The following is a 24,211-nucleotide window of genomic DNA, read 5'->3' as shown; positions in this document are numbered from 1 at the left end:
GGTAGTGCCTAAAATGGTGGTTCCCTCACACTGAGCTTTTTGTCATGGTCCCCACGCCACTGCCATGAGACGCCAGCCAAGACCTGTGAGATTTCCTCGTGTCAGGCCTTCAGTAGGGTGATCAAACCCATTCTTTTTCATCAGGAATTTCACTTAGAGGGGGCACAGAGTATGTTTTTCTGTACAGTATTTTACTCCTCCCTTTCATCTTCAGCGCTAAGCACAGTGCACTTTTGCATCTGTACCAGGGTTTCTGCTCATTATGGTTAATGCAAACAGCAGTTTGCGAACCGCTTCTCAAAACCAACTGTGGTACCCAAAAAGACAGTCGCAAACTAGGGAACGAGGACTCTCATTCCACTGTAAGAACAAACGCTGCAAGTGATGTGGCATTCTTGAATTTACTGAGGACCAGAAATCATTCTTAAATGTAAAACCTACAGTCAATGGCAAGTCCTAAAACTTGAACTTATACAAAATATTGTCGAAGGCTTTCACGGTCAGAGTTCCTTGGTTCTTGTAGCTGCTGGCAAAATGTCAGGAAAGAAAATACCAAGACCACGGTCACACAGCCCGGATAACCTACAAGAACCATTGAACTTATACAATTTACAGTCTTGGCCCATACAAATCTCATCAGCTCTGGTCAGGGAACAGTGGTTGAAAGCAAAACAGGTACACAAAACAAGTATATACAAATGCCAAACTCTAAAGATACCCTGTGACAATTGAATGAAATGATTCTCGGTGGTTGTATACAATCAACGAGAGATAGAATAATACTTTACAAGTCCCTAAACAAATTTTTTCTTTAAGGCCAGTAACAGCCTAAGTCACCAGCCCTGCACAAGAGCTAAAATCTGTTTTTCAAGTTCCTAAGATGCCCACATCAAATTTTGGGGTACCCAACTCTTGTGAATAGGCAATGAACCAAATCCATATTTGGTGATGGCACCGGATTCTCTGAGGACTAGGATACTGGGAACTATCAAAGGAAGTTATTGCCCAATCAAGGTTTCCCGAGACTCTATTTACAGTGTGAACTGGCTGCAAGGTGTGACCGAATCCTTGAATGTTTTGGCACAATGGAAATATTTTCCTTTGGTGTGTCCTGATGTCTTCCCAATACACTGTCCCACAGTCTAAGCATTTACAGTCTCTTCAATCATGATCCTTACAGTTTCTCCCTAGCATGGATTTTCTGATGTCTAGAAAGATTTGAGGAACTGGTGAATGTTTTCTCACACTGTGAACATTTATACGGCTTCTCTCCCGTGTGAGTCCTCATATGTTTCTTAAGCCCTTGACTCCACCGGAAGCTTTGCCCACACTCTGAACATATGTACGGTTTCTCACCGGTGTGGGATCTCTCGTGTTTAGCGAGCTGCGATCTCTGGATGAAGCTGTTTCCACAGTACGAACACTGATACGGCTTCTCTCCCGTGTGCGTCCTTCTGTGTGCCGTGAAGTGAGAGCTGGAAATGAAGCACTTACCACAGTCCGGACACTGGTACGGTTTCTCTCCTGTGTGAGTCCTTTTGTGGGTTGTAAGGTGAGAGCTGTACGTAAAACATTTGCCACAGTCTGAACACTGGTATGGTTTCTCACCTGTGTGGATTCTCTCGTGCTTTCGGAGCTGGCAGCTCGAAATGAAGCTTTTCCCACACTCCGAGCACACGTATGGTTTCTCTCCCGTGTGGGTTCTCGTGTGGGTAATGAGGTCTGATTTCTGATTGAAGCTTTTGCCACAGATGGAGCATTTATGTGGCCTCTCTCCCGTGTGGGTCCACTTGTGAATAACAAGGTGCCGACTTTGATTGAAGCTCTCTCCACAGTCCGGGCACTTATACGGTTTCTCACCCTTGTGGGTCCCCTCATGAATCACCAGTTGCGGTCTATACCTGAAGCTTTGCCCACAATCTGAGCATCTATAAGGTTTCTCTCCTGTGTGTACCCTTCTATGCCTTAGGAGGTTACAACGAGTTCCAAAGCTTTTCCCACACTCAGTGCACTTGTATGGTTTTTCTCCCGTGTGAGTTCTCTCATGTATTAGCCGGCCAATTTTATCACTGAAGGTTTTGCCACACACTGAGCATTTATAGGGCTTCTCTCCTGTGTGAAACCTCTCGTGGATAATGAGAGACTCTTTCCGAGTGAAACTCTTGCCACAGACGGAGCATTTATGTGGCTTCTCCCCTGTGTGGGTTCTCTCATGGATGATCAGGTGTGCCCTGCAATCGGAGATTTTCCCACAGTACGAGCATTTATAGGGCTTCTCTTTCAGTGGCGTCTTCTGGTTCTTGGAAAGGTGGTCAGACGATAGACGAAGGGTTTCCCCACTGTCCAAAGCGGCCTTTTTTCTCACAGTGCCACAAGCTCCCTCTTGCAATTCACCTGCTTCGCCAAGAAAATATTGTTGCTGGTCTCCTGCAACAAACAAAGAACCACCATGTAAGTTATATCCCATACTAGATGGAAAGGATTCCTCTAAGCAACATTAATAACAATCCTTATTCATTTGTGAACTAATACAAGATGCTGGGTTCAATCCCCAGCATCTCCAGTTAAAGAAACCAGGCAAATAAGTGATGTGAAAGACCTCTGCCTGAGACCCTGGAGAGCCGCTGCCGGTCTGAGTAGACAATATTGACTTTGATGGACCAAGGGTCTGATTTAGTATAAGGTAGCTTCATGTGTTCAAGATGAGCTGTAAGCCTGCCTCAAGTTTAATTCTGTATAACTTTCCCCCCTCCATTTTCTCTGTCTTTAAGCATCCTTAGGCCTCTTGTGACATCACAGCAACTCAGCCAATGACTGGAGAAGTGGAATGCAAAAGACAGCTATAGTTACTAATCTAAACTGTAATGAAATGCAGCAGGGGGTGGGGGGAGACCACTACCAATGAGTTCTGAGCCAGCGCGGGCCAGAGGGCAGGCTATCTGAATGGTCAAGCATCATGGAAAAAGATGTCAAAGTTATGGGAATAAAACACATTGCATTTGAATTATAATACAGGCGAAGGCCTAACAAGACCAACTCAGAAACTATATGTGTGGAAGTCACTAATCATAAAGAAATACGTAACATGATGGTACCTGAACAAAACAACTCTTGCTATGCCATTCTCCCCCATTCTCACAAATTATCCCTCTTACATATTCTTCCCCTTCTCCTGCCACCTGCCACCTTCCCCTTTCCAAACCAAATAACCACTGTGTAGTAATATTGAATATTGAAGAAATAGGAAATCAGCACAACGCTCACACACTTCAAACAAAAATTTTTTTGCTGTACAATGACAATTACTGTGATTATAATTTCAAATACAAATACAAAAGTACATTGGTCACACAATCCACGACCTATATCAATCTTAAACATACATGAAAAATAAGACTGCGGAAAGGTCCCAAAGAGTTCTCAAAACAAAACAGGTCGCGCTGCGGCACTGCAGCGAAGCAGACACTTCAACCTTGCAGCGTGCGCAGCTGAAAGCCGCGCTGTAGAACGGCAAGAAGCCTGTGGGTGTAGTCAGGACGGCAAGAGAGAGGCGCCAAACACTGTGCGAATTAATGGTGCCAAATGCTAACTCCTGGCGGGAGTGGAGAGCCACTTGCAAACAAGCTGGTGTTATTCCCTTCTCTCCTGACACTTAAAGCCTTGTTGAACCTGTGGATATTACTAGAATTTTAAGAACAGTTACTGGGCACTACTACAAAATGGCTGCCATGACGAAGAATGGCCAACCACAAAATGGCTGCCATGGATTCTCCCCTCTGCCACGGAAGCTTGCTGCTGACCTTAGGCCTGTCACTCTCTGTCATCCCAGCCTACCTCACAGGGTTGTTGTGAGAACTGCATACCCTACCTTGAGCTACCTGGAGGAAAGGCAGGACAAAAATTGTGATAGAGAAAGGTAGCTGACAAAGGGCCATGGGATATGGCTCACCTCTACACACATGAATCTGATTAATACTGAGTCAGACCACTGGCCTGTCAAGAGCAGTATTGTCTACTCTGACTGGCAGCAATCTCAAATACAGAGAGGATCCCTGTTGCAACCATCCCAGAAAGCCCCAGCGGACTTCTGATGTCTCCTCCTCTTCCTCATCCTCACCCTCTTGCATGTTCTCCATCGAAAGCTCGATCTTCACAATGTCTGACGGATCCAGCTCTGACTTGGGGGAGTCGGCTGCCAACCCATCGGCTTCCTCCGAGATCTGAAACATAAATTTGGATTTTGTTCATAACTTTTGGACCGTTGCAAAAATACAGCATTTGGGGGATTGTGTAACCCAGTTCATTAATGATATGTTAAATATTAGTTTAACTCATGATCCAAAGGTTATATTACTAGATTACATTAAAGTCCATGTCGTTTTGTCAGATTTGGAATCTGTTGTAACCCTTCTTGCGGTTCCTAAACAAATCCTTTCTGCTAGATGGGGGCGTGGGGGGGAAACACTCCAGCACCAAGTGACTGGTTGAATTCCAGTTTGGGAAAATGTATTACTTACCAAACGAACTTATAACCAAAGAGCAGTAAGAAACTCTGCTGATATTTCAAGTAAGTTTTTGGGATGTTGTGCTATGTTCTAGAAAGATAAGGCTACAGAGGAAATACCGGTCGGTTTTCTATGAGCTACTATGAGCAATCTCTGTGTGGTATTGATGTTTTAAGGAATTACAGAATCAGTGTTATTATAAATCATTCTTTCCTTATGAGATATTTCTGTTGTTTATGATGGAACCATGCTTCTCTCTCTCCCTCTCTCTCTCTCTCTTTCTCTTTCTCTCTCTCTTTCTCTTTCTTTCCGGGATGGTTTGCCAGTGCCTTCCCCAGTCATTCATATATATATATAGAGAGAGAGAGAGACAGACAGAGAGTTTTTTATATACTGACTTTCTCTACCACTTAAGGAAGAATCAAACTGGCTTACAATCACTTTCTCTTCCCCTCCCACCAACAGACACCCTGTGAGGTAGGTGGGGATGAGAGAGTGTGACTAGCCCAAGGTCACCTAGCTGGCTTCATGTGGAGGAGTGGGGAAACCAACCCGGTTCACCAGATTAGTCTCCGCCGATCATGTGGAGGAGTGGGGAATCAAACCCGGTTCTCCAGATCAGAGTCCACCGCTCCAAATCACCGCTCTTAACCACTACACCATGCTAAAATAAAATAAATACAATAAAACAGAGAGCACCTAAAATACATAAATAAACCCTTAAAGAGGTCCCTCCTCTCCCCAAACCCTGCCCTCCCCAGGCTCCACTCCCACATGTCCAGGAATTGCCCAGCTAGGAGTTGGCAACGCTACATACAGGAACTCTTCTCACCTTCTGCTCTGTTCCATCGGCTTCCGGCACCTTCCACAGAAAGTCCTCCGCCAAGGTCACTGCCTGGGCACAGGTCTCAGGGCCTCGTTCCCTGACCCAACACTGCATGTCCAGAGGCAGGATCATCAGGAACTGCTCCAGGATCACCAGCTCCAAAATCTGCTCCTTGGTGTGTCTCTCCGGCTTCAGCCACTGGTGGCAAAGCCCCCAGAGCTGGCAGAATATCTTCCGGGGCCCCTCAGTCTCCTGGTAGCTGAACTGCCTGAATCGCTGGCACCGTAACTCCAAGTTGGCACTGTCCACTCGGTCAAGAATCTCTTCCTTCACTTCCACAGAAGGGTCCAGGCTTTTGTAGGCCTCGTGGTCTTCTTGACCACTCAGGCCTGGCATGGATTGGGTCGGGCCTTCTCCTGGTAGCCACGGGTCGGCCTCACTTCCTCCCTTGGAAGAGCCCCGAAACTCTGTTGCCCTGTTCTCCGACCGGGGCTGAGGGAGCGGCGCGCCCGCCCATCCCGAATACGGCGTCTGCCCCGTCGACTTCAGGAACTGCTGCCGCTGGACCCCCCAGCTCTGCTGTGGCCCCTCATCCGGTTCTTGTTTGATTTGGGATGCAGTCACCCCACTCAGGAACTCCCCCATCATCCCCACTTGGACAATGTGAAGATCTTTGCCTCCAGCCGCCAATCTCTCCCCAGCTTTGGGTTCTGCTGTGTTCTTCTCCTCCATTTTGATCGCAGGCTACAGCTCTTGAATGAGAAAGGGAGGGAAAAAAACCCTGAAGGTTCGTAGTGTGGTTTCCACATGAAATCCAGAGTTAATTGAAATGATCACCAATTGAAATATACACAGTAAATACAAATCAGTTTCTAAAACAAGAACATGCACACAAACCACACAAGCAAAATCAACCCAAATTTGACTAAGTGGTTTTTAATTGGTGCCTAGACCTGACCGTGGCCTGCCAAAAAAACCCAAATCAGTAGGATATAGATCAAATCAAGCCTGAACTGACCCTAGAAGTTAAAATGACTAAATGGAGGCTATCCTACTTTGGTCACATTATGAGACGACAAGAGCCACTGGAAAAGACAATAATGCCAGGAAAAGTTGAAGGCAGCAGGAAAAGAGGAAGACCCAACATGAGATGGATGGACTCAATAAAGGAAGCCACGGCCCTCAATTTGCAAGACCTGAGCAAGGCTGTTAAAGATAGGACATTTTGGAGGACACTGATCCATAGGGTCACCATGAGTCGGAAGCGACGTGACACCACTTAACACACACAGACCTGACCTGGATGGCCCAGGCTAGCCTGATCTCAGGAGATCTCGGAAGCTAAGCAGGGTCGGCCCTGGTTAGTACTTGGATGGGAGACCACCAAAGAAGTTCAGGTTGACAATACAGAGAGGCAGGCAATGGCAAACCATCTCGGAACATCTCTTGCCTTGAAAACTGTATGGGGTCGCCATAAGCTGGCTGTGACGTGACGGCACTTTTCACCACCACCAGACCTCAAAGAACTAAACACTCGACAGGCAACTGTGGGTAAGGAGCACCACGGTCATGGGAGCCACCACAGAAAAGATCCTGTCTCTGGTGGCCATCAACCTCACCTCTGAAGGTGGGGGGTTCCAACAAGGAACCACTCTGTCAGAAAGTTCTTCCTAATGTTTAGCTGGAACGTCTTTTGAGTTCATTTCAAACTGTTGGTTCTGGTCCGACCTTCTGGGGCAAGAGAGAACAACTCGGCACCATCCCGTCCAGCTTCCTCTGCGAACATCTGGGGGAGCATAAATTTTTTTTCCAGCCATCAGAGCCTGGCTTACAGGGTAGTTTATTTTCACACGATGAACGTAACCCAGTTCCCCAGGCATCAGCAAGCCCTCAAGGAAAGCAACAGAAGTTAAAATAGTTGCGACTATTGACTTTGATGATCTGTTGTCATGACTCACATTCAGGGGTGGGGTTTTTTTTTGCTGTTATTTAATAGCCGGCTGTTATTTGCAGCAGCCCACAAACCCAGAAGTAATGCTGGCTGGGAACACATGAACACATCAAGCTGCCTTATACTGAATCAGACCTTAGGTCCATCGAAGTCAGTATTGACTACTCAGACTGGCAGCAGTTCTCCAGGGTCTCAGGCGGAGGTCTTCCACATCACCTACTCGCCTGGTCCCTTTAACTGGAGATGCTGGGGATTGAACCTGGGACCTTCTGCATGCCAAGCAGATGCTCTACCACTGAGCCATGGCCCCTCTCCATGGCTCTCCAGGGTCTCAGGCGGAGGTCTTTCACATCATCTACTTGCCTAGTCCCTTTATCTGGAGATGCTGGGGATTGAACCTGGGACCTTCTGCATTCCAAGCAGATGCTCTACCGCTGAGCCACAGCCTCTCCACAAAGGAAAGGTAGATGCCTTGAAGGCATTCAGCTAACACTTGCTGACTCAGTTAAGAGCTTCGGGGTGATAACTGGATCCAGCATTACTGCTGGAGAAGCGGGTTAATGTGCCTGCCAAAAAGAAGGCTTTATCCCAACTCAGTCCAGCCCACAATGTGGCCCCCTACCCTGACTCGGACGATCCGGCAACCTGGATCCATGTCATGGTAACACTGAGACTGGACTACTATAATGTGCTCTACATAGGAACCCCCCTTGAAGTCACAGAATCATATAGTTGGAAGGGACCACCAGGGTCATCTAGTCCAACCCCCTGCACAATGCAGGAATTTCACAACCTCCCCACCACACACACCCAGTGACCCCCACTCCATGCCCAGAAGATGGCCAAGATGCCCTCCCTCTCATGATCTCCCTAAGGTCATAGAATCAGCATTGCTGACAGATGGCCATCTAACCTCTTCTTAAAAACCTCCAGGGAAGGAGAGCTCACCACCTCCCGAGGAAGCCTGTTCCACTGAGGAACCGCTCTAACTGTTAGAAAATTCTTCCTAATGTCTAGATGGAAACTCTTTTGATTTAATTTCAATTCGTTTCTGGTCCGACCTTCTGAGGCAACAGAAAACAACTCGGCACCATCCTCTATATGACAGCCCTTCAAGTACTTGAAGATGGTTATCATATCGCCTCGGAGTAAGAAGGTGACTCCAGTTAGCTCAAAATGCCGCAGCTAGGTTATGCTAGACAGAACATGGTTATCACTCCCATTCCACAGTCACTCCACTGGCTGCCCATTACCGGTCTCCATTCAAGGTATTGACTATCAGATACAAAGCCCTTCACGGCCTTGGTCCCTCATATCTACAGCACTGCCTCTCTTCTGATGCTCCACCATGACAGCTTCGTTCATCTGAGCAGAGCCTTCTGCAGATTCCAACCTCTAAATGGGCAAAATCGACAACTGCCAGTACCCGTGCCTTTTCCGTTGTGGCCCCCACCTTGTGGAGTGGCCTGCCTGAAGAGGTCAGGAAGGCTCCCGCTTCCCTGGCTTCCTGCAAACTATGCAAAACTGAATTATTCAAGAGGTCTTTTTACACGGGTAACTAGGACTGTAGTTCTGCTGTACACTGCACTGGTCAGGCCGTACCTGGAGTATTGTGTGCAGTTCTAGAGGCCTCACTTCAAAAAGGATGTGGACAGAATTTAGCGGGTGCAGAGGAGAGCAAGGAAGACGATTAGGGGCCTGGAGACCAAACCCTATGAGGAGAGGCTGGGGGAGTTGGGAACGTTTCGTCTGGAGAAGAGGAGGTTGAGAGGGGACGCAATTGCTCTCTTTAAGTATTTGAAGGGAGGTCACCTAGAGGAGGGCAGGGAGCTGTTCCTGTTGGCAGCAGAGGAGAGGACTCGCAATAATGGGTTTATTGCTAGTACCAGCTGGATATCAGGAAAAGTTTTTTTTACATTAAGAGTAGTTCAGTGGGGGAACCAGCTTCCTAGGGAGGTGGTGAGCTCCCCATCACTGGCAGTCTCCAAGCAGCAGCTGGATGAACACTTGTCAGGGATGCTCTAGGCTGACCCTGCATTCAGCAAGGAGTTGGACTGGATGGCCCCTTCCAGCTCTATGATTCTATGATTCCACTGTAATGAAATGGTCCAGAAAGTTAGGGGGTTACCGCACTTGTATTCCCAGCGATGTATTAAGAGTTTGAAAATGTTATAAAAAATACTGTTCGCACTTTCTATGTATTCCCACCGATGTATTAAGAGTTTGAAAACGTTATAAAAAATACTGTTCGCACTTTCTATGTATTCCCACCAATGTATTAAGAGTTTGAAAACGTTATAAAAAATACTGTTCGCACTTTGTTTGGCCCCTTTAGCTGTGAAGTCGTCTTCCAACCATTTATAAGCCGTGGTATCCAAAACCCCTTTTAAAGCGATGTTTTTTATAACATTTTCAAACTCTTAATGCATCGCTGGGAATACAAACTGCGGTAACCCTCTTACTTTGGTAAAGAGATAGGGTAAAGAGAGTTGGTCTATACAACTGGATTGCTGCCAGCCACCATAAGTATGCCCCAACTGTGTAGCATCTACACCATATAACGTGTCGTGCTTCAATGCGTGTGCTCGGTTTCAGGTTTGTTTCAGCTCTGCTTTAGATTTCTGCTTGTTTTCAAATTTCAGCAGGCTTAGCCCTCTCGCACAGTTCGTTGGATGCCCCATCTTGTTTCAGGTACTTGGCTGACACTATGTAAACCACCTTGAGTCTCAGAGAGAAAGGTGGACTAAACCTAAATTAAAAAATAAATAAACCAGATCCACTCCACTGGAAGATCCCCCACGGAGCATTTCCCCTCCACCCTACAGAATTTACATATTTGGGAACACATTTGAGGGAGTTGATATTGGACTTCCTCTCCCTATGAAAAGGTATTGGCTTAGTCTACGCCAGGGGTGGGGAACGTCAGGCCCGGGGGCCGCTTAAGGCCCGCGAAATAATTTGGTCTGGCCTTTTATGGGTCTTGGCAGATCTCTAGCTCAGAAGGATCTAAGACTGGCGATCCGCCCCCTCCAGCAGTCAGGAATAGCCTCCATTCAAGGCAGATGTGAGTTAGTTTTGCCAAGAAAAGGAACCTTTTTCCCCCTTGCAGAAGAGTCGTTAGCTATGAAGCTGCTAGGACCGCCCAAGAAACTGTGGTAACCCTTTCCCACCCGGGTAATGGAGAAACATATTCCCTCTGTACTACAAGAGGGCTGGGGGCAGAAGTGATGACAACGAGGGGTTTAAAGGAGGCAGGGCCAGAATGCGCGGGGGGGGGGGGGTGAGTTCTTAGCCAGCATGTCCTCATTTCACCCCTGTAGGCGGAGGTGGCAGGAGCTGGCTGTAGAATCTGGCCCCAACCATGCGGAGCAGGAGCAACTCCAGTGTACGGCTGGACAGCTATGCCTGGCTGGTGCAACAGACCATCCTATGCCACTAGGTGGGCAAGTGTGCCATCGGTTAGATGCCTGCCTGCTTGCCCGTGCAGGGGTGGTGGTGTCATCTGGGGCAGCTGCCTGCTTGGGCCTTGGTTGACTAATTTTTAAGTTGATAATTTTGTATGGCTCGCAAATGATGTTATACATATCCAAATAACCCTTTGCAGAAAAAAGGTTCCCCACCCCTGGTCTACGCCAATGACCTTGGCTTCCCAGAAGTTTTATTTCTCCTTCTCCAAGGGCGTGTGCGCGCCCCGACACAAAGCAGAAGATTTAGAAAGGTAGCTGTGGCAGCGCCGTAGAAATGGCCCAGTGATAACAGGCCTTTGGACTGCCCCTTTCCTCCTCAGCAGGAATAAAACTGTCAGACCCAACAGCAGGCTGGCTGCCCAGCAAGTAGAGGATGGCAACCTCAGCTCCCGGGTGGAACTCCCTGCCCCAGAATGTGGTGATGGCTGCCAGCTTGGAAGGCTATAAGAGGGGAGTGGACATGTTCATGGAGGAGAGGGCTATTCATGGCTACTAGTCCAAATGAATACTAGTCAGGATGCATACCTATTCTCTCCAGGATCAGAGGAGCAGGCCTATCATATGAGGTGCTGTGGAACACAGGCAGGAGAATGCTTCTGCAGTCGTCTTGTTTGTGAGCTTCCTGGAGGCATAATAATAATTTTATAATACTAGAACGCGGGATCATCTGCTGAAGCTGGAGGGTGACTTATTCAAAACGGATAAACGGAAGTATTTCTTCACACAACGCATAGTTAAATTGTGGAACTCCCTGCCCCAGGATGTGGTGATGGCCGCCAACTTGGAAAGCTTTAAGAGTGGACATGTTCATGGAGGAGAGGGCTATCCATGGCTACTAGTCAAAATGGATACTAGTCATGATGCATACCTATTACCTCCAGGCTCAGAGGATGCCTATTATCTTAGGTGCTGTGGAACACAGGCAGGATGGTGCTGCTGCAGTCGTCTTGTTTGGGGGCTTCCTAGAGGCCCCCGGTTGGCCACTGTGTGAACAGGCTGCTGGACTTGATGGGCCTGGGTCTGATCCAGCAGGGCCTTTCTTATGTTCTTATGAATTCAGGTGCACAGGACATGGTGTAACAAACAGCCAGCATGCAGAAGGATTGCCCCAGAACTTGGGGCCCCATTTTCCCTGATTCTACAACTGCTGCCCCCGCTGCCTCATCTTCCCCTTCTCTTCTTAGCTCACAGCCTCCGCTTCCAGTGGCACTGAAGGCAAAATAAAAGTTTGCCCAAGGGCAGCCACGCGGAGGTGATTGTTGGGTCAATGCATCACATGAACACATGGAAGCTGCCTTATACTGAATCAGACCCTTGGTCCATCAAAGTCAGTACTGTCTACTCAGACTCGCAGCGGCTCTCCAGGGTCTTTCACATCACCTACTTGCCTGGTCCCTTTAACTGGAGATGCCGGGGATTGAACCTAGGACCGTCTGCATGCCAAGCAGATGCTCTACAAACTGAGCCACAGCCCCTCCCCATCAAGGCTCAGAGATGCTACTTCGGCCTTAAAAGAATATGTTCATCACCTGGAGGACATCGGCATTCCTGTAAGAGCCCCACCCCACTAGTCTCTTGGGATTCAAACCCCAGAACCCTTGTTGTGGCCATAAAAGTCAAGAGATCCAGGCAGCTTCAGTGCTCCAAGTGATGACTTATGAATACTAATGCGGAAAATTAAACCTATCAAAACAGAATGGCCACAAACAGATTGAGTATCCCTTGCCTGGACTGCTTGGGACCAGAAGTGGTCTGTATTTCAGACCTTTTATGTATATTGGAATATTTTGGAATTTTTGCATGTACATATTGAGATCTCTTGGGGATGGGACCCAAATCCGTTTATGTTTTATATACACTTTATACACGTAGCCTGAATGTAATTTTAAACAATATTTTTAATAATTTTGTGTACAAAGAACCATCAGAAAGCAAAGGTGTAACTATCACACCAGAATACCTGTATCAGCTGTTAAACAAAAACAATAACAAACTAACAACGGCAGGCTTTCAGTCTCCACCTATGATGCAGTGTATACTGTATTTTTTTATTTTTGGTGAAGCATTGAAATCAGGCAGCACAGATCTGCCTGCATGCCGGCTCCAAGGGTCCGGTTTTCAGGTCAGTCTGGATACAGGATGTCTGGATAAGGGATGCTCTACCTGTAATGCCTTCTGTAAAATGTGTGTGTGTGTGTGGGGGGGGGAACGCATGCCCTTCCCAACCCTGCTTCTTCCCGATCATCAGGGCAAAGCAATGCTTTCTGGCCAGACATATTTTTGACAATCAAATGTACCCACCCGCCCCCCAGCTGCACTAGACAGCCTGCTTCTCAGATCCCTATTTTATCTTGTAGTACTGCAGCACACGCAAAATCCCCCTCTGTGTAGTATATCGTAACACCACTGTGTATACCGATCCCCTTTGGTGAATCACGCTGCAGAGCACACGTTTGTGAAGCACATTGTCCTATTCCTGCACACACCAGTCCACGTTGTAGCACGTATTAATAAAACCTTTGGTGACTTAAGTACACATCTGCTGACAGTTTCAAATAATAAAAAAAAAAACATTACATTTGGAGGGGGGGGGATCAAGGGAACAGCCCTTTCAAAACGCCTACAGTTCCTTAAGAGCCAACAGCAGCAGAAGCAATAAAAGAAAAATGAGATTTCATTTCTCTCCCTCTCTCATGCACACACACATATAGGAGGCCACTAGCCACATGCATGTCACCCATCCGTGGGTGCTGATGAAGCACCATACACCTTTTCCGGGCCCGATCCAGACTCTGCCACTCTTCCCTCCCCTTCCTTTTCAATTGCTACTCACCAGGGCCCCCCACCGAGCTTCTCTGCAATTCTGCAGCCCCAGCGATTGCTCCTGCAGGATCAGGGGGGTGGGGAGGATCCAAAGGGAAGTTTCACCCCTGGTAGGGAAAGAGGGTGGGGCAGGAAGGTGACCTCACTTTCTCCCCCCCCCCTTTTTTTTTAAGCACAACCTCCTTCTCCACCTCCCTGGCATTTCTGACTCTCCTCTCTAGGCGTAAGAAACTCAGTGAGCTTAACCCATTGGGCTGCGCATCGAAAAAGCAACAGATCCCCCCCCCAAAAAAAAATTGGATAAATGTGATAGAGTCATATGTCAATATAGTTTTGCGGCGGCTAGAATCATAATCGCCCCAAACTGGAAGCAAATAAATAAACCTTCAATTAAAGATTGGAGAGAAAAACCTATGGATGTATATGCGGATGGCCAAACTTACAGATTCTTTACATGGTAAAGATATGGAAGAGTTTAAAAAAAAACATGGTTAAAGGCCGCTGCATATTGGGATAAATTGGCGAAAATGAATTTTACAAGTATAGTTAATGAATTATAGATTAATGTTGTTGTTGTTTTTTAAATTAGAAATAATAATAGATTCTTAAACACTGTCAAAACACTTCTCCGGAAGTCCAAGGGTGGTGGGTAAACAGTTAAGGTGGGTGGTGGATATTAGAGCACTATATATTTTACAAATTATATTATACAATGTAAATTTAGTGGTTGTAAAAGTGCTCTTTTTTGTGATTTTGTATTTTTATGTTTTCTTTTTTTGTTTGTATTATGATTTTATTTTAGGGTTTTTTTTACTTTTTGTTTAATTATAAAAAAATCAATTAAAAAATTTAAAAAAGAAAGAAAAAGCAACGGGGGGTGTTGTTGAAAAAGCACAATAGCCGCTGCCCCCCCCCCCAATTTAGAATGGCCCCGAGGAAGAAATGTGCACAAATTTGAGAGAGTGAGATTAAGGGCGAGAAAGAAAAAAAGAAAATAGCCCATCTGGTTTCTTCTTCTGTTGCCTCTTGGGGGGTGCAAAAGATGGAGCCAGATGAATTAATACGCATGGGTTTGACAGGCTGCATGGGCTTGCCAACCTCCAGGTGGGGCCTGGAGATCTCCCTCTATTATAACTGATCTCCAGACAACAGAGATCAGTTTCCCTGGAGAAAGTGGCTGGTTTAGCAGGTGGACTCGGGGGCATTGTGCCCTGCTGAGGTCCCTCCCTACATCCCGCCCTCCTTAGGTTCCATCCCCCAAATCTCCAGGTATTTCCCAACCTAGAGCTGGGAACCCTATGCATGAAAGGAACCACCTACTGTCGCTCATGCCCTTGTCAGACTGTGCCATAAAAATCATGGATTCAGTGTTGCAGCACTGGTAGCACATACAAGTACTCTCAGGTGTTTAGGTGGTTTCCCAAAAGGAAATGTCGCATCACAGATTGCATATGGGGGTGCTGTAGCTGTACCATAAAATCATAACGGGGATTGGAACAATAAACCGTAGAGTTGGAAGGGACCAGGGTCATCTAGTCCAACCTCCTGCACAATGCAGGAATTTCACAACGACCTCCACCACACACCCCCAGTGACCCCTACTGCATGCCTAGAAGATGGCCAAGATGCCCTCCCTCTCATGATCTGCCTAAGGTCATAGAATCAGCATTGCTGACAGGTGGCCATCTAGCCTCTGCTTAAAAACCTCCAAGGGAAGGAGAACTCACCACCTCTCGAGGAAGCCTGTTAAAAATAATGGGTCCTCAGGAATTCTGTGCAGAGACCTCTGAAATGCAACATCAGGAATATGCTACTAGAAGGGTGGTGGAGGAAAGTGCCATCAAGTCACAGCTGACTTATGGCGACCCTGTAGAGCAGGCTTGCCCAAACTGCCCCCCCTCCCGGGGCCGCATGTGGCCCAGGACGGCTATGAATGCAGCCCAACGCACAATCGTAAAACATTATGAATCAGCTATAGTGTTAGTGTATTTTATGTGTGGCCCAAGTTAGTGTATTATATGTACGGCCCAAGACAATTCTTCTTCTTCCAATGTGGCCCAGGGAAGCCAAAAGATTGGACGCCCCTGCTGTAGATTTTCTAGGCAAGGGACGTTCAGAGGTGGTTAGCCATTGCCTGCCTCTGTGTGGGCTGAGAGAGTTCTGAGAGAACTGTGACTGGCCCAAGGTCACCTAGCAGTAGGGTTGCCAATATCCAGGTGGTACAACAAATTATTCACTATACTAGTAACAAGAAATTGAGGAAAAAAGACTAGCACAACTCTATATATATGATCAACAATTCATTAACAACGTGCTAACAAGAAAAAACAACCGTGAGGTATGCAAATATATACAATATTTACAAAAATGATTGCTATAAACTAAATAGCAAGGTACAAAAGTCCATATAAGGAAAAGAATCGCTACAAGCCTAGTGGCAAGGTCCGATAGTCCATCACAGGTAAAATCTTCTAATCCAAAAGTGGTTGACAATGTCAGTTAATCTCTGGATTATTGGCCACATATATTCATCAATAGACCTATAAATCTGTCAAGACGTATTTTTTGGTGCCAGCACACATTATTAAGGCATCTGCAGAAGAGTAAAAAGATCTTGTCTCTTTGGTGAACTGAGGAGAAGCTGCTTTCAGCAACTGCCCAGATTCTCCGAGATGTGTACAAACATACACGCAAATAGGAGTCCCTGCACTTCGGCCTGCTACAAGGCTGAGTTTGGTTTGCCTGTTACTGCCTCTCAAGCATCACATGGGCTTGCCTCCATTGCTAATGCTGAGTGGGGCTGGCTGAGTGGGGCTGGCTAGCCCATGAGGATCAGGACTTGGGAGAGGCACCCTCCAAAAAAAGGTGCCGGTACTGACACACGTTTGTGAGGAACTCAGCCTGGGCTTGCATGGAAATGATTTCCAAGATGGAATCTGCAGGCTTGAGGGAGAAAAACTGGCTATTTCTGTTACTGTACTGACACACAAATAAAATCCACCTGAGTACCACCCAGCAAAATTAGCCATTGGGGCTCGCACATGCCTAGATTGAGAGTCTGTGTGGTGTAGTGGTTAGAGTTTTGGACTAGGATCTGGGAGACCCAGGTTCAAATCCCCACTCTTCCATGGAAGCTTGCTGCATGACCTTGGGCAAGTCAGAGGCTCTCAGCCTAGGGTTGCCAGCTTCAGGCTGGGAAATTCCTGGAGATTGGGGGGGGGTTTACAGTCTGGGAGTGTGGGTTTTGGGGAGGGGATGGCTCTTGCTGTGATATAATGCCATAAAGTATACCCTCCAAAGCAGCCATTTTTTCCAGGAGAAAATGTAATTCTGGGAGATCTCCAGGCTCCACCTGGAAGTTGTCAACCCGATCTCAGCCTAACCTACCTCACAGCAGTGTTGTGAAGATGAAACAGAGGAAAGCAGAACAATGAGGAGACCTCAGGAACAGGCTAATGGGGATCAGCAGAGGGAAGAGGGAATTGTTAGAAACCGGCACCTTATATAAGAGTAACAGCACCTTTTTTTAAACAAAAAAAGGTGTTATTAAAGGGAGTGTTTTGGAGAAGGTTATTTTGAGATTGCTTATGCTGTGCCTTTCCCAACAATAAGTAATGTTACTGGAATATTCTATTCTTTTTTTGCATAGATAAAAGATCATGCAGGGTTAACCTATGCAATCTTTTTTGCATACAGAAAATGCCATAAGGTTTCTGTGCTATTTTCCCCCTACGCTCAGTCCCATGTGGGTTCCGAAGCTTCCCTCATTCTCAAAAGGGCTTCAGTTTTACTCCACAGAAACGGAGACTCTTTCCTTCACGCTTTCTGTGGCTTCTCTTGTGCGCATGTGAATTCCATTACATTTGGTAAGCATCAGGCCATGCCCCCCCGCATTGTCCACAGCTTCTGCATTTCTCTCTCTTGTATGAATGGATTCATGTCTCAGAAAATGTATCCGCTGAGTGAAGCTTTTCCGACAATCTGAGCATTCGTATGGTTTCTCTCCTGTGTGAGTCCTTGTGTGGGTAATAAGGTTTCCTTTACGGCTGAACTTTTTCCCACACTCTGAGCATTCGTACGGTTTCTCGCCCGTATGGGTCCTTTTGTGCGTAATGAGATTGGCTTTTCGACTGAAGCATTTCCCACACTCCGAGCAATCGTAGGGTTTCTCTCCTGTGTGGGTTCTTTTGTGCCTAAAGAGGTCTATTTTGAAAATGAAGCCTTTCCCACATTCTGAGCACTCGTACGGCTTCTCCCTCGTGTGGGTTCTCTTGTGGGTAATAAGGGTTGGCTTGCGACTGAAGCATTTCCCACACTCGGCGCACTGATGTGGTTTCTCTCCTGTGTGGGTTCTCTTGTGTGTAATGAGGTTCGGTTTGCGGCTGAAACATTTCCCACATTCTGTGCACTCGTATGGCTTCTCGCCCGTGTGGATCCTCTTGTGCCTGAAAAGGTCTGTTTTGAAGATAAAGCCTTTCCCACACTCGGAGCACTGATGCACCTTCTCACCCGTGTGGCTTCGCTTGTGTCTAAAAAGGTGCGATTTCCAACTGAAGCTTTTCCCACAGTCAGAGCATTCATATGAAGCATGAGTCGTCTCGGGGATGCTCAGCAGGGGCTGCCTCCGACTGGGGATTTTTCCATGGTACGTGCAGTTATACAGTTTTTCTGCCACCCGTGTTTCCTGATTCTCAGCTAGGTCCAAACTCTGGGGTGGGTTTTGAGTAACAGAAATAGCTAGTTTTTCTCCCTCAAGCCTGCAGATTCCATCTTGGAAATCATTTCCATGTAAGCCCAGGTTGAGTTCCTCACAAACGTCTGTTGTCTTCCCTGGATAGTTTTCCTGTTGATTTTCTGGCCCCTCGTGACTTGTAGGCAACTCTTTCCCCTCAGGATCCTGGAAAAACATCTCTTCTGCTCCTCCTAATGATGCTCCACTGACATCTGCTTGCTCAGATCTCCTCCTCTTTTCCTCATACTGCTGGATTTGCCCTTCACCTACTGGGGAAGGGGGAAGAGGAATCACTACATGAATTATATCCTACAGCGCAGCATGGTAGAGAAACTAAAAGGGAAACAAAGGTCAAATTCAGTATAAATTCATTGTCTCATAGGTGCAATTTCTCACACACTGAAGGATTCCGCTGAAATCTATAGTGAAACAATATTCCATACTCAAGAAAGAAGAAAGGAGTCCCAACTTTCTCTACCACTTAAGGGAGAATCAAACCAGCTTACAATCACCTTCCCTTCCCCTCTGCACAACAGACACCCTGTGAGGTAGATGGGGCTGAGAGATTGTGACTAGTCCAAGGTCACCCAGCTGGCCTTATGTGTAGGAGTGGGGAAACCAACTTAGTTCACCAGATTAACGTCTGCCACTCATGTGGAGGAGTGGGGAACCAAACCCAGTTCTCCAGATTACAGTCCACCACTCCAAACCACTGCTCTTATCCACTACACCTCACTGGCTCTCAGCACATGCCCTAGTTTTGGTACCAGAATTTAAACCATGACACTAAACATCTTCCTTACCAGGAATTAAATTTAATCTGTACATTAGAGAGAAGCTGTGGCTCAGTGGTAGAGCATCTGCTTGGCATGCAGAAGTTCCCTGCAATTCCAGTTGAAAATATTAGGTAGGAGCTGATGGGAAAGACCTCTACTGGAAATCCTGGAGAGCAGCTGCCAGTCTGAGTAGACAATACTGACCTTGCTGGCCCAATGGTCTGCCTCGGTAGATGGCATTTTCATGTGTTCATGTAAAATAAGCTTCTTTAAGAGAAACAGAGGTCAGTTGAGGTCACGTGAGGCCCTGGTCCTTACCTGGCAAGTTGGCCTCATGTCCGGCCTCCGTGTAGAACTGCATTTTCATGGCGTCTGATGGATCATCCTCGGACTTGGGGGAATTAACAGCCGCATATTCCGAGGGCCCTAGTCTCTGAAACAGAAAATACAGAGAGCGTTTAGTGATCAGAGATCTGAGAGGGAACACATGAACACATAAGGCGCCTAAGTAGTTTTAGGATTGGTTTTAGAATTTTAGGGCTATTTTAAATGCTGTTTTAAATGGTTTTATTGATTAAATGGGTTATTATTCCCCTGTAAGCCGCTCTGAGCCTGGTCTTGGCCGGAGAGAGTGGGGTATTAAATTGAAGCAATGAATGAATGAATGAATGAATGAATGAATGAATGAATAAAGCTGCCTTATACTGAACCAGACCCTTGGTCCATCAAAGTCAGTATTGTCTACTTAGACCAGTAGTGGCTCTCCAGGGTCTTAGGTTGTCTTTCACATCACCTTGCCTAGTCCCTTTACCTGGAGATGCTGGGGATTGAACCTGGGACCTTCTGCATGCCAAGCAGATGCTCTACCGCTGAGCCATGGCCATTAAAAAAGGCGAACCACGATCCAGTTTCACCCACCTCCACCACACCCAATATGTGTAGAGAGATCCTATGCATTTGTATCCAAATTAAATCACCAGCTCCTATCAGGACATGGAGTTGGAATTACGTCCAGGTTCCCTTTCTGCACTATATATCACATTAGAATACTTTATTTATTTATATAGTGCCCGTCGTGTGTATGGGAGCCAGTGTGATGTAGAGCTTCGAGTGGGGTCTGGGAGACCTTGGTTTGAATCCCCACTCTGCCACAGAAGCTCATGGGGTGACTCTGGCCAGTCACTTGCTCTGAGCCATGTCTACCTCACAGGGTTGTTGTGAGGATAAAATGGAGGACTGGAAAGCTGTGTATGCAGCCATCAGCTCCTTGGGGGAACGGCTGGATAAAAAATGGAAGACGTGCAAAATATTAAATAAGTGAATCGGATACATCTACTATCTCTCTCAGTCCAAACCCAACTCACAGGATTGTTGTGAAGAGATAAATAGGTATACTGCTGTGAAGAGGAAGAAGTTGGTTTTTATATGCTGACTTTCTCTACCTTTTTAAGGAGAATCAAACCGGTTTACAATCTCCTTCCCTTCCTCTTTCCACAACAGACACCTTGTGAGGCTGAGAGATCTCTAAGAGAACTGTGATTAGCCCAAGGTCACTCAGCTGGCTTCATGTGTAGGAGTGGGGAAACCAACCCTATTCACCAGATTACAGCCCTCCGCTCATGTGGAGGAGTGGGGAATCAAACCTGGTTCTCCAGATTAGAGACCATCGCTGTTAACCACTACACCACGCTGGCTCTCTGAGGTGAGCTCCTCAGAGCTGCATGAATGGAGAAGAACACAGGAAAACGCTGCGCACATACTAGGCATGGACAGCATGTCACAGGCCGAAGGTTTTAAAGTGACGAATAGGGTGAAGTTCTCTCACCTGTTGCGTGGCACCTTCAGCCTCTCCTTGCCTGAGGAGGAAATCCTCCGCCAAGGCCACCGCCTGGCTGCCAGTCTCGGGCCCGTATTCCCTGACCCAGTTCTGCATTTCCCACGGCAGGATGAACAGGAACTGCTCCAGGATGACCAGCTCCAGGACCCGCTCCTTGGTGTGTCTCTCTGGCTCCAGCCATTGATGGCAAAGTTCCCGGAGTTGGCTGAACGCCTCTCGGGGGCCCTCGGCCTCCCGGTAACAGAACTGCCTGAAACGCTGGCGGCTCATCTCCAAGCCTACCAGGACCTCATCCAGCATCTCTTCCTTCACTTTTGCGAAAGGAGTCCGGCGCTCGTAGGCCTCTTGGGCCTCTTCGCTAAGCCCAGGCAGAATTTGAGCCATGCACTCCCGTTGAGGCCACCGGGCGATGCCAGCTACTGCCATGAAAGAGGCCTGGAATTCCTTGGAGTCCTCTTCTGACTGGGGCAGAGGCAGCTGTGGGTTGCCCCATCCTGAAAGCAGCAGCTGAGTCATCTCTGGGAATTCCTGCTGCTGGACTTCCCCGTGCTGTAGTGACCCTTGGGCTGGTTCTTGCTTGATTTGTTGTGGGGCCACCCTTGCCAGAAATTCCCTCGTGGTTTCTGCCTGGAGAACTTGAGGGATTCTTCCTCCCAACTCCAGGCATTCACCTCTTGGAAATCCTGCCAAGTTCTGCCCTTCCATTTTTGTTCCTGGCTAAAGAAGAAGAGTTGGTTTTTATATGCCAACTTTCTCTACCACTTAAGGCAGAATCAAACCGGCTTACAATCACCCTCCCTTTCCCTCCCCACAACAGACACCCTGTGAGGTAGGTGGGGCTGAGAGAACTGTGACTAGCCCAAGGTCACCCAGTTGGCTTCATGTGGAGGAGTGGAGAAACCAACCTGGTTCACCAGATTAGCCTCCGCCGCTCATGTGGGGGAGTGGGGAATCAAGCCCGGTTCTCCAGATCAGACTCCACTGCTCCAAACCACCGCTCTTAACCACTACACCACACTGGCTCTGAGCTAAATGAATATAAGCCAGACTTTTTATGTCATGGTTCAGTGGCAGAGCACTTATTTTGCACGCAGAACATCCCAGGATCGATCCCAGGCACCTCCAAGTTGATGGATCAGGAATAGGCACATTGGGGGAGGGGGGGAAGAGATCCTTCTCTGCCCAAGACCCGGGACAGTTGCCGCAGATCACACTAGACAATACTGAGACAGGCAAACTGGCTGTCAAATCACATAGAAGGCAACTTTCCTGCAAAAAAGATGGGCTCAGTGGGTACAGCGTCTTCTTTGAACGCACCGAGTCCTAGGATCAGCTCCAGGCATCTCCAGTTAAAAGGATCTCAGGGGCGGGGTGGTGGTGGTGGTGGTGGACCTTTCCCTGCTAGAGAACTTGAAGAGCGGCTGCCAGTCGGATAGGATGATGCTAAACCTAGACTCAAGGTAAAACAGACTCTTGTCCTTTCTGATTTCCCCCTCCCCCCGAAAGATTAAATCCCCTTTTTTGACTTACCTGTCCCAATCACTGACTTGGCTGCAGCCCCTGGAAATATCCAACAGAGATGCCCACGTTCAAACTAACCTACAGGCGGCTTCTTTCCACCCACCTATGGGGGAGAGAAAAGAAAAGGACCTCCATCCAACCCAGCCCTCCAGCCGGGCCTCTCTAGCAAGCTGAGCTCTCTCAGTTTAACCCCGTGTGTGAAAAAGCAAGAAAAGAAAAGCCACCTTGGCTGGCAAGGAAGATGGTATTAAAACTCAGCTCCTGTCCTCCTGGGAGGCTGGGCCCTTTGCCCTTTAAGCCTTGGCTCTCTAAGCACTGTTGATAATGTGGGAAGGCACTCTGCACCTGCCCAGAGATTACTGGAAACCTTTTATCCTCACATAGGTCATTTACGCGCAGCTGAGGTTGCCTGGCTTTCCCTGTGCTTTTTCTGTGCGTTTTGCCCGCATCTTCTGGATTCGTGTTTAGCCAGCATCCAGAAAGCGCTGTGAAAACACGTGGAGAGGCCGAGGCAACCTCTGATGGTCAGAAAATGCAAGCATAATCAAAGCAAAGCCCCAAAGTGGTAGGTGGGGTGAAGGGTTGCCAACTGCCAGGCAGTAGCAGGAGATCTCCTGCTAATTCAACGGATCTCCAGCTGACAGAGATGAGTCCACCTGGAGAAAGATGGCCGCTTTGGCAATTGAACTCTATGGCATTGAAGTCCCTCCCCTCCTCAAACCCCGCCCTCTTCAGGCTCCACCCCCAAAATCTCCCACCGGTTGAGAAGAGGGACCCGGCAACCCTAGTGAAGAGACAGCCATGCATAAATGGCCATGCATTTTAGTATTAGTATTAGATTAGTATTGAGTTTCATATACATTGTTTATGAATTAATAAACAATATTTAGACATATTGAATTGTTTTTGAGCCCACGTGCTGTCTTGGGATTACTAACTTCCAGGTACTAGTGGGAGATCACCTTCTATTACAACTGATCTCCAGCCGATAATGATCGGTTCCCCTTGAGAAAATGGCCGCTCTGGCCATCGGACTCTATGGCATTGAAGTCCCTCCCCTCTCCAAACCCTGCCCTCCTCAGGCTCCGCCCCCAAAACCTCCCACCGGTGGCAAAGAGGGACCTGGCAACCCTAGGTGAGGTAGGTTAAGCTGAGAGTGTATGACCGGAACAGGGTCATCCAGCGAACTTCCGTGGCAGAGCGGGGAGTTGAACCTGGCTCTCCCAGATCTTAGTTCAACTTTGCAATATCGTTCCCAAGATAGTGACCCTTTCCCAACTGGCGTAAACTTCAGTCTTTTGTGCATTGATCTCACAGTCACACACACACACACCAACTACTTTGCGGCTTTCTTTTGATTATGCATGCATTTCCCGACCTTCAGAGGTCGGCTCGCTCTCCCTGCGTGCTTCCCCTGCATTTTCTGGATGCTGTTTAGAAAATGCAGGGGAAGCACACGGGGAGAGCGAGGCGACCTCTGAAGGTCAAGAAATGCATGCATAATCAAAAGAAAGCCCCAAAGTAGTTGGTGTGTGTGTGACTGTGAGATCAATGCACAAAAGACTGAAGTTTACACCAGTTGGGAAAGGGTCACTATCTTGGGAACGATATTGCAGAGTTGAACTAAGATCTGGGAGAGCCAGGTTCAACTCCCCGCTCTGCCACGGAAGTTCGCTGGATGACCCTGGCCCAGTCATACACTCTCAGCTTAACCTACCTCACATAGGGTTGCCAGGTCCCTCTTTGCCACCGGTGGGAGGTTTTGGGGGCGGA

General features: G+C 47.5%; 1 protein-coding gene across 1 annotated transcript; it reads right to left on the bottom strand.

Moving 5' to 3' along the window:
- Positions 1-1,117: 1,117 nt before the first annotated feature.
- Positions 1,118-21,433, bottom strand: LOC130472708 (zinc finger protein 850-like). The gene is made up of 6 exons (XM_056844123.1): positions 20,906-21,433; positions 19,399-19,513; positions 17,393-18,570; positions 5,338-6,075; positions 4,118-4,220; positions 1,118-2,427 (listed from the first exon to the last, which is right to left on the bottom strand). Exons 1-6 carry the CDS (start codon positions 21,431-21,433, stop codon positions 1,175-1,177), a joined length of 3,915 nt encoding a protein of 1,304 aa, XP_056700101.1. The 3' UTR covers positions 1,118-1,174.
- Between the last annotated feature and the right edge of the window lie 2,778 nt (positions 21,434-24,211).

Source organism: Euleptes europaea, chromosome 1, assembly GCF_029931775.1.
Source record: "Euleptes europaea isolate rEulEur1 chromosome 1, rEulEur1.hap1, whole genome shotgun sequence".
Classification (NCBI taxonomy): Eukaryota; Metazoa; Chordata; class Lepidosauria; order Squamata; family Sphaerodactylidae; genus Euleptes; species Euleptes europaea.
The sequence above is the reverse complement of the archived record's forward strand: the minus strand, read 5'-3'. Positions and strand labels throughout refer to the sequence as shown.